Source organism: Crocodylus porosus, unplaced genomic scaffold, assembly GCF_001723895.1.
Source record: "Crocodylus porosus isolate Cpor-Errol unplaced genomic scaffold, CroPor_comp1, whole genome shotgun sequence".
NCBI classification, from domain to species: Eukaryota; Metazoa; Chordata; order Crocodylia; family Crocodylidae; genus Crocodylus; species Crocodylus porosus.
This window is the reverse complement of record NW_017728923.1, coordinates 17,078,165-17,088,803: the sequence shown is the minus strand read 5'-3', so window position 1 is coordinate 17,088,803 and position 10,639 is coordinate 17,078,165. Positions and strand designations below refer to the sequence as shown.

The window sequence follows — 10,639 nt, the reverse complement described above, 5'->3', positions numbered from 1 at the left end:
TTCACATAGAGAGCTACACCCCCACCCCTTTTTTCAGCATGATCTCTCCTGTAAAGGGTATCGCCATCTATACCCATGGTCCAGTCATAGGAGGAGTCCCACCAGGTCTCCATTATCCTTAAGAGATCGTAGTCATTTCTGTTCATCAGAAGAACTAGTTCCTCCTGTTTATTCCCCAACCTCCTGGCATCTGTATACAAGCAAGTAAGTGTGCTGTTAGAGGCCCTAGGCTTCCTTGCACTCCCGACTCCATTCCTGGGTGAGTCTTAAGCAGCCTAACCTGCTGATTTTGCGGCTGATGGTTGGTGAGTTTGCACTAGTGGTTGTCTGCCCATCCCCCAGTGAACTTAGTTTAAAGCCCGGTCAAGCAGGTCAGCCATTATGGCTGAGAAGAGCTTCTTCCCCAGCAAAGTGAGGTGAAGGCCATCCCTTCTCAACAGACCACTGCCTCTCTCTCTGAAGTGTGGACTGTGGTCATAAAAGCTAAAGTCTTCATGATGTCACCAGCCATCTGTGCCATCATGAAGGCTTCGGCTTCTACGACCACAGTAAGGTGCTCTCCTGACTAGCTGTAGTTGTGTCCCCGCACCTTAACAGGCAGCTTATTGCACCTAAACTGCAGTTGCTCCCTTGCTGCATTCCCTCCTTCAGCTCACCCTTGTTCAGCTGCCTGGGATTCTTTCAAAGTAAGAATCTACAGTCTCTTTCAAAGTAACAGGAGCCCCTGGCTCCCCTCTTACACTCCTCCTGATTAGGGAAAAATTAAATGGACTCCTCATTAAGAGGTATATGCTAATTTAGTTGTATTGAAGTAAATTAGATTTGGAGGGCAGGAGAGACCAGATAAAGCCTTGAAATGTTTCAAAACTAAAATAAAAAGATTCACTTTTTAAATTTAAAGTTCCTGGTAATTGTCTTTGTATTGTAGTGCACTAATACCATGTTAATCACATTTCCTGCAATTGGATAATATTCATTGATTCAGTTTTCACAGGAAATATAAACTCTGATTGAGAAGAGACTGTAGGTTAATGGTGTAATTAGCATCATTAGCTCAGGTTTGTTACCCACATATGAAAAGTTGTAGAGTAAATCATTACAACTACATCAACACTAAAATGCACAAAATCTGTTTTAAGCTACATGTTTAAAAAGTATGTAATATGACATATTTCAGGTGCTTTTTTAATTCTACTTATGCAGTGGTTTGGACATGTAACAAGAAGGCCCGGCACCCTTACTAGTGCCATCTTGCAGGGTGCTGTGGACAGAAGAAGAGAAAGACCAAGAACAAGCTGGACCACCAACATCAAGGACTGGACAGGATTTTAAAAAAATTAAAATTGTAAATAGAAAAGATGCAATGAAATCACAACATGACAAAGTATTTTAAGCTGATGCATATGTTAACATAAAATTGACAAATGACAGCCCTCTAGTGGCTAAATGCATATATAAACACAGATTATGCAATGCATCAACAAACTCCAGGGGAGTGCCCTGCCAACTCCTCATGGGATGGAACTGTCAGTGAGCTTGGGACCATGATCAGGCTCGCCAATGCCCTGGGCCCAGCCCTTGTCCCACACTTACAAACAGCTGCAGTCTAACAAGGACTAGGCTGTCATTCCTGTTTCCCCCACAGAGGGTGGCAAGATGTCAGTGAGGGGACTCAGGATGTAGAGCAGAGGCAGGCAAAATACAACTCGCAGGCCAACTCTGAGGCACCCAGGTGAATGGAGTCCGAGGCCCACGCCCAATTGGGAAGTGGGAGCCCAGAGCTTGGGTGGGCAGGGTGCAGCTGTGAGGGAGGATGGTGGTGCGGGGATCCCCCTTAACTCCCCACATGGCATACAGTCCCTGCTGCCGGTGGCAGCAGCAGCAGCAGGTGGTGGGCCCTCAGGGTGTTTGTGGTCCACACAGGCACCAGCGCCAGGCAGTTCATGGCTCCAAGCCGTTCCGGAAGCTGCACATGGTTGCAAGAAGCAGAGTCTGACCGGCCCACCTCTATCATGCAGGGCTCACGTTCAGATCCCAGGACTCATGCACTACCAAGGGAAGCCCTGCATGATGGAGTTGGCTGCTTTCCCTGCTCCTTGCCACCATGTGCAGCTCACAGGACTTTGCCAAGGAGTAGGGCACTTCCAGCAGAATCTCATGAGCTCTGGCTAAGGGGCTTTGCACCTCTGTCTATGCCTGGTACTGCTACATTTTTGTATTTACTTATTTACTGCCTTAAAGCACAATGAATGCATGCCTACCAGTGGATATTTCTGGCAACTAAGAAAAGTGTGTATGTTGAATATAGCCATATTAGAGAAAACAATCTTGCATGAAATACTAAGTATTTAATTTCTAATCCAAGCAGGCAAATGGAAAAGACTGAAGATAAGTCTCTCCTAAATTAGGATGGACAATACTTCACATTCCTCTTCATACTGCACTCCAGAGAAGGTATCACGTATGGCCTTCAACTTGCAAGATGGTATTTAAGAACTACTGGCCATACTTGAAAGTACTGAATATAATGGTGGGCAAGACTTCCACTATAATTAGATTGTGCAGCTTGCATCAACCATGTGAACTTAAATTGGGTGGTTATAGTGGGACTATCAGAGAAACAAATACTGAATTTCTAAAATAGTGTAAGTACAGTTTCAAAACTCTTAGGGTGGAGACTGAGATGACTGGCCTACCTGACAGAAGCAGATGCAATCTGGAATCAAGATGCAACTTGAATCATTCTCTTTTCCTCAGAAAGGGTGGTTCAGAAGTCAGGAGGTAATACCAGCAGAAAAAATGTCAAAAAGAAAAGAAAACTAGGAAATGGTCCAGCCATGGTGGAAGGTGAGCCTCACTAGATAATCTTCTTTCCTGTATTTGAAGCTTAAAAACAAAAACAAAAAATCTAAGGAAATACTGTTGGAAAAACTCCAGACAATCTTCCCAATGACCACTGTCATACTGTCATAAAGGGACATGAAAATAATTAACACTGTAAGACTCCCAACACGATTATGCAAACAATGGGCTAGGTCCTCTACCTAAAAGTAAAACACTCAGAGAGCTTCCATTAACAGCACATGTGGAACAGGGGTATCAAGCATGTTCTTAATGTACACAGGGCTGTTAGTGGGGCCAAGAAGTCAGAGACAGAGAAAGCAGAGACAGAGCCTGTTGCCCTAATCCTGGGCACAGAGCCCCACTGGGCATGTACCGCAGCAGTCAGGAGCAAGCGATGTTTGCCCTACACCCTGCCACCACACACCTGTGAGGAGCCCCACAGTGTAGATCTTGCTGGCCAAAGGGGCAAGGCGAGTTTGACACCCCCAATGTAGAGGGAAAGACAATATTGGGAAGCAACAATAAGCACCAAGTAATGATCAATCAATAAAATATCAAAAAAATCTCATTTTAAAACTCTTAACTTGTAACACCTTGACAGTTGCCCCCAGGGCTGCCTGGCTGACAGGGCAGGGCACAGCCCCCAGGTCAGCGACAGAGCCACAGCCTCCTAGATCCACCCAATCAGTTGATCAATAGGACCAGCCAAACGGCAGCACGCTGGACACCCTCACAGCTCAGTTCTGGTTGAGATAACAGGGAGCCAGCTACTCTCCTTCCTTCCCTGCAAACCTTCCTATAGACTGTCAACCCCTGCATTAGCTGAAGACAAATTACTGGGCTTAATATACAGGTCACAAGGTAAAACATAATAACGAGTGATATACCCTATGCCCTATACACTGCTGCCATCTGTTGCCAGGCAGAGTAAGGGAGCCCACAAAGCATGCCGAGATGCACACAGCATCAGCACTGCAAGCTTTCTACTTGTCAGGGCCTCAGTATTAGAATGTTTGTCCATGTGGCTCCAAGAAAGTTTTTCTACCAGAAAAACTCCAGCCCCTATCTCTCCCTTGTATTGCCCCTGGGCCTCCAACCTGCCCAGCTTCAAGCCACCTCTACTGCCCCTGGGCCTGCCCAAGCTCTGGGCACTTGGCTCTGATATCTGCCCCTCTTGGGCTCTGGGTCCCTAGCCCTGGTTTCACTCCTCTCAGGCTCTGGCCCTTAGCCCTCCAAGCTTCAGGCCACCTGTCACCTTTCTGGCTTTAGGCTTTAACACTCCTGACTTCCACCTGCTGATGTTTTGTGTCCTCACCCCTAGCAGGGCTCAAAACCAATGTGTACCTCAGGCCCACCTGCAGCCTCCTCATTCACCCCTTATAGCCACACCTGGTTCACCAGTATAAAATGTAAACAAAAATACAAGCCCTCTGCCTATAACTAAAACTATCCCCACACAAGGTTTTCTGCAAGCCATAAGCACTTTACTTGCAGCTCCAGAGTAAGTCCCTCTCTGACAACCATCTTGCTCAGGAGCTCTTCTGCCTGCTGGACCATACTGACAGCCTGGTCTCAGGCACTGGCCCTATGTGCCTCCTAAACCCTTCCCCTTCCTGTCAGGTAGCTCTCCAGCTGCCCACAAGGGTTTCTATTTTGGGTCTGGTGACCAGTTTCCCTTCCCTACAGTAACTTAAGCTCAGTTGCTTGCAGCCCTTTGTTTTTACACTGTCTAGATTCAGCTAACTGCTCTGCTTCTATTTCCTAGGATAGTCATTTCTCCCAGAAGTAGCTGCTATCTGTGTCGTTAATAACCTGCTTGCTTTCTGGCAGCTAGTTCACTAATAGTTAACCTAGCTGCCAAGCCCCATGGAGCCAGCTCAGCCTGCTGCAATTTCCTCTTAAAGTAATGGGAGTCCCTGTTATAGTCCCTCTCCTAACAAAGGAGTTATGGATACCACTCTACTTAACAGTTTCCCCATCCCACCTTGTTAAACTTGGACAACTCTGGAGAGGCTTCATCTCCACTTATGAGAGATCTGAGGAAAGTCTAGAAAGTTATACTATTGAATGAGACTGTGGGGAAATTTGTTGTTTCTCCTTGTCTCTCTCATCATCTTAGGTTTTAAGGTTGTTCTAAGAAGTCTCCTTCCTTCTCACTCACCTCTGAAGAAAACTCTGAAGAGTATCCTTTTGGCTTTAACAGACTGTGCAGAAGTTTTTTCTCTCTGAATAAAAGGCTGAGGCCAGAGTTAGATTAAGGTGCTACAGACCCAGTCCCCATATCCTGGGATAAAAACAGAATGTCAATAATTAAAAATATATATATTTGTACCCCTATCAATACAAAGTGAAATGTAAAAGCCAGACCTAACTGTAACCAATGCCCACCTGAGTCTGTGACTAACCTGGCTCTAAACTGTGTTAAATGTTCTTTATTTTTCTTAAGGACTGGTTTGCTTTAATTCATTCCCTCATGGGGTAAAATGTGAAAGGGCCCCAAGGAGTCTCATTCCTTTCTACTATACACTACATGGTGTTGACTCTTACAAATTTATAGTGAGCAATGTGATTATTTTGGTCCTTGCTGCAGGCAGTTTTGTGCCAATGTAAAAAGCCTTTATGTATTTCATATTAAGCACTCCCTGGAACAAGGAGACCTCCTCACATCACCAGGTTAGAAAGTGATGTTCTATTACACTAGCTCAGAAAAACAAAATTATAGAAAAACGCGGCTGGAAGGGACCTCAGGTCAGTAGTCCAGCCTCCCAGCTCAAGGCAGGCCTATTTGTTGCATTCAGTGAATGTGCAAGGGAGGCCACTGAGAATACAAGAAATGTTTGGGACAAATAAAAAAGGAAACAGGAACAGGAGTGAGAGTTACAATTTCAAAACAAGGGTCCAGAAGGGGATACCAGCAGAGTGTACCAGCCCCCTCTGCCCCCTGAATGTGCCCTCTGCCCTCTGAATGAGTCAAATGAACCTGTGGGCCCCAACCAGTGAAACTGTGCCTGGAAATGTGAACAGAGGAATAAGGAAAACAGCTCCATCCTTGCCTGTGTTTTTTCTGGCCAGAGCCTCCTTCCTGGTATGGAGATGGCCATGGACCCCACCACTGCATAAAGGAAAACCCAGCTCACCATTAGACCACACCATCTCACTCCTGTCCCAGGAAGTGCACATAAAAACTTCCTATGACAGCGATTTCACAGTCTCCCTAGGTAATTTGCTGCAGCACTTAACCATCTGAAAACAGATTGAGGGAACTGAGCTTCTTTAGTCAGAAGAAGGGAAGACTGAGGGGGGATTTAACAGCAGGCTTCAACTGCCTGAAGGAGGGTTCAAAAGAGGATGGAGCTGGACTGTTCTCAGTGGTGGCAGATGACAGAAGGAGCAGTGGTCTCAAGTTGCAGCAAGGGAAGTTTAGGTTAGACATTAGGAAAAACCTGCTCACTAAGAGGTAGTAAAGCACTGGAACAGATACCCAGAGAGGTGGCACAATCTCCATCCTTGGAGGTTTTTACAACCCAGCTAGACAAAGCCTTGGCTGGGATGATCTAGTTGGGGCTGGTCCTGCTCTGAGCAAGGGGGTTAAGCTGGATGATGTCCTGAGGTTTCTTCCAACCCTAATTTTCTAAGATCTGCCTAGTTGGAAAGCTCTTCCTACTACTGAACCTTGGTCTCCCCTGTGGCTTTAAGCCAGCACTTCTCACCCTGCGCCCCCTGGACAAAGAGCCCTGCTCTTTGCAGCATCTCTTAATACCTGAAGGCCCCTTCTCCTCCTTGGAAGGGGTCTTGGCTGCCATGTTTGAGGAGCCCGAGCCCAGCACTGTGTATCGGGCTTGCTCAGAGGTCCCTTCTCAAAGGAAATTTTTTTTTTTTTTTTTTTTAAACAGCACAACTCCTCTCAGAGGAACACGACGGCCGAGGAACCCGGCAGCGCCCGGGCAGACGGTGCTCCTGGTGTCCCGTCCCCAAGGGGGAAGCTCGAGCCGTCGGGGGTCCCTTTTCGGGGAGGTTTCCTCACGCGACGTAACGACACGAATGGCTTTACCTCAGGAAGGAAAATGCACGTGGCTATTACATATTAAAAACCCACTGGCCCGCTACATAAATCAGACCCAACATTGAATGCTTATTTTAACGACTGTCCCAACACGTCTCTCCCGGGTGACTCTCGGCATCTCCTGGAGAGTGACTGCTACTTCTGGAGACCCCCGGGCACTCCTGGAGGCGGGCGGCCCTACATGGGGGGGTCCCCCAACCGGGCGGGGACCCCGCGTGGCTGCAGGGAAGGCGGCGGCGAGGGCGGCTAGGCGCATGCGCGGGGGCGGCCATGGCGGCGGCACTGGAGCACGAGAACCAGGTCTTCCTAGACCTCTTCCACCAGGACGGGCTGGTGGTGTGCGCGCGCGGGCTGGGCATCGACCGCCTACTGCTGCGCTTCCTCCGCCTGTACTGCGAGCCCACCAGCCTGGTGCTGGTGCTCAACACAAGCCCGGCCGAGGAGGCAAGTGCGGGGCCGGGGACGCGGGCGCTACAGGCTCTGCGGGGCCTCCGGATGCGTCCGCTCCCGGGCCCTTGCCCGTGGCCGGGCGCGGGGCAAAGCAAGCCCCGGGCGGGCCCCTCGGCCCCACTCGCCCCTCAGGGAAGAGAGGCTCGTTCCGGGGCGGAGCGGGCGCCTGTCGCTTCCCGCTGGTGCCAGCTAGGGCGCGGGGTCCGGCTGGAGCCTTTGTAGCTGGGGGAGTGGGCGGTGTTCAGGACAGCAGGAGAGCTGCCGCTCCTTGGGTCAGACCATGGGTCCGTCTTCCTCAGTCTCCTGTGTCAGGAGTGCAGGGATTCAGGCCTCCGTCGGTGCACTCCTCCTAAGCCCCTGACTTTCTCTTCCCCCCCTGTGATGTTTGTAGTTGAGGCTAGTGACCAGCTGTTGCCTTTGCAGTCGTCTCCCTGGCTGAGGGAGCCTAATAGTTCACTATGTTATGGCTCTCTGAGCCCGTCACGCAGCACGGCACGTCTCTGGGCAGTGTCACTGAGCAGTGCTCACTGGCCTCTGTGAGTCGCTGGAGGGCAGAGGTGGCCTGTACAGCGTGTTCTGCTCCTTGTCCCCGTTCGGTGCCCTTGTTTTGAACCTCTGACCCTTGCTGCCATCCCTATTTTGTCTTTTTGTTGTCCTGAGGGCTTAGGGATGGGCCCTTCGTGGTCCCTTTTGTGACGGGAGGGTTCTGTCTCTACTTGGTGGGCTTTGGCCCGTGGTCTGGAGTGGCACGTCGCAAGGCCCTGTGTCTGCAGTAGCAGAGGGTGGGTGCTGAAAGGGAGAGTGAACTGGGCATGAGCAGGATCTGTTACCACTGTTCCTCTTTAACTTGCACCTTTCAACATTTTAAGGTGTAGGAAGTTGTGTTCGGAAGCTTTATTCCTGACTCCCATACTTGATAACTGCTGATCCCCCTTTTCTTGCAGAATTTGTCCAACCCATTTTTGAATCCGGCTAAACTGTCACCTTCCACCACACTCAATGGCAGTGAATTCCACGCTTTAAATTAATTACACACTGTGTGAAAAAGAACTTCCTTTTGTTAGTTGTAAACCTACGGCCGACTAGTTTCATTTTGCGACCCCCTACTTCTTGTATTGAGAGAGAGTAAATAATCAATCCGTATTTACTTTCTCTTTTCCCTTTAGTATTTTGTAAACCTGTATATTGCCCCTTAAGCATTTCTTTTTGTAAACAGAACATTTCTTTAGTCTCCCTGCATTTGGAAACTTCATCCCCACTGCATGCTTGGGATGAAGTTAGGCAAGTGTTTGAGTGCAAGACAGTCCATCAGGTCCCTCTTTTTTTAGACTGTAGATTTCCTGTTGTAACTGAAGCTGAGCATTTTGACAAAAAAACCAGGGTCCAAGGGCACATGACTTGAGGAGAAGCTGAGGGAGCTGGGCTTATTTAGCCTGGAGAGTAGAAAGCTGAGAGGGGACTTAATACTAAAAAGAATGAAGCTAGACCAGAGGTGGGCAATTATTTGGGCCGATGGGCCACAGGGAGATTTGATGAGTTTCGTAGATATTTGGGTCGGAAGGGACCTTGGCAGATCGAGTCCGACCCCATGCCCTGGGCAAGAAAGAGTGCTGGGGTCAGACGATCCCAGCCAGATGCATGTCTTGCCTCCCCTTTAAAGACCCCCAAGGTAAGGGAGAGCACCACCTCCCTTGGAAGCCCATTCCAGATTCTGCCAACCCTTACCGAGTTGTCACAGGCCAAGTCAGCACCTCTCCTGCTACAGCAACAACTCGCTAGACCCCTGTGTGTAGTTTGGGGCTGCAGCTCGGCAAGGAATGGTGTTTGGACCTGGGATGGGCAGGAAAGGGATCACGGGGTGGGGTTGCGGGGCAGTGACAGCGCAGGGCCAGGTCCTTGGAGCAAAGCCACAATCCACTACCTGAACACCCCTGCCCTGTTTGGGGGTGGGGGAGGGGCGTAGAGTGTATGGAGGAGGGACTGCTTGGGTGCTAGGTCCTGAGAGTTGGCTGCAGGTGAGGGGAGGGAGAAAGCAAGGGGATGCGTGCAACAGAGCTCACTTGGGCAGTGCGGTCCATAGCTGCCACCACAGTGGGACATGGGACCAAGTCCTGACTGTCTCCCAGCTGGGGCAGCCCGCGCTGCACTCCAGCTCACACCCACCAGTCCAGCCCCGGCCAGTGCACACAGTTTCCAGCTCAGATTCCTTCACCTCCAGTGGTGACTCCTCCTGCTGTGGTTTTCTGGATCGAAGGGAAGCTTCAGCCAGGCAGCTCCTGCTCCAGCTCCTGGCTGCCTTCCATCCACTCGGCCACTTGCGCTAGCGGGCAAAGTGAGTGAAAGACAGCCTGGAGCTGGAGCCCAAGCCTCGCGCACGGGCGCAGGGTCTGCCTGGCTGAAGCTTCCTCCCCACCCAGAGCAGCACAGCAGGGTCAGGAGCAGGAGGAGGAGCCAACATTGGCAGCAAAGGGAGCTGAGCCAGCAACCCAGGCAGCTGCAGCTGCACCAGGAGCAATCCCACCAGAAACTCTATGCTGGCCTGAACCGAGTCTGGGAGGCAGGATCACCGCACTGGCTGCCCCAGACAGGGCTTGGCCCCATACAGTGTGTCATGGGGGGCAGCCACAGGCCAGATCCAATCAATTGGTGGGCACCTGCCATGTGCGAGATCTGGGCCTATGGGCCATAGTTTGCCCACCTCTGCGTTAGACTGTTCTTGGTGGCAGGTGAAGAACAAGGAACAATGGTCTCAAATTATGACAAAAGCAGTTTAGGTTAGATATTAGGAAAAAACCTAGGAGGGTAGTAAAACACTGGAACAGGTTACCCAGAAAAGTTGTGGAATCTCCGTCCTTAGAGGTTTTGAAGACCCAGCTAGACAAAGCCTTGGCTGGGATGAGATAGTTGGGGATGGTCCTGCTTTGAGCAGGGGGTTGGACTAGATGACCTCCTGAGGTCCTTTTCAACCCTAATTTTCTGTGATTCTATGATTGTTGAATAGCTTGCCCATCCCTATTACTTCATATTGGTAAGGAACTGCCTCTTTTGTATCCGCATCCATTATGTATAAAAATTTGCTTTTCTTGTCTCTATTTTATTGTAACCAAATACAAAGGCTGTGTAAGAAGTGAGGGAAATGGAGGAAGTTTACTGAACCACTGCCTCCAATGTAGTGCGGCTGTAAATTAAAATCAGAACCAATACAATTCAAGGGTGTACCAGTCCAGGTATTTTAAGCATAACTAGAGATGTAATGCCCTTGTATGTAGCTGTGGTAAGATC

At 49.6% G+C, this 10,639-nt stretch overlaps 1 protein-coding gene across 1 annotated transcript in view; it reads left to right on the top strand.

Annotated features, from left to right (window-relative positions):
* The first annotated feature begins 7,157 nt into the window (after positions 1-7,157).
* ERCC4 (ERCC excision repair 4, endonuclease catalytic subunit) overlaps positions 7,158-10,639 on the top strand; it is a 21,848-nt gene continuing 18,366 nt past the window's right edge. The window contains exon 1 of the mRNA XM_019540139.1: positions 7,158-7,351. Coding sequence (XP_019395684.1) covers positions 7,178-7,351 — 174 coding nt within the window. The 5' untranslated portion in view covers positions 7,158-7,177. The remainder of the gene's footprint in view (positions 7,352-10,639) is intronic.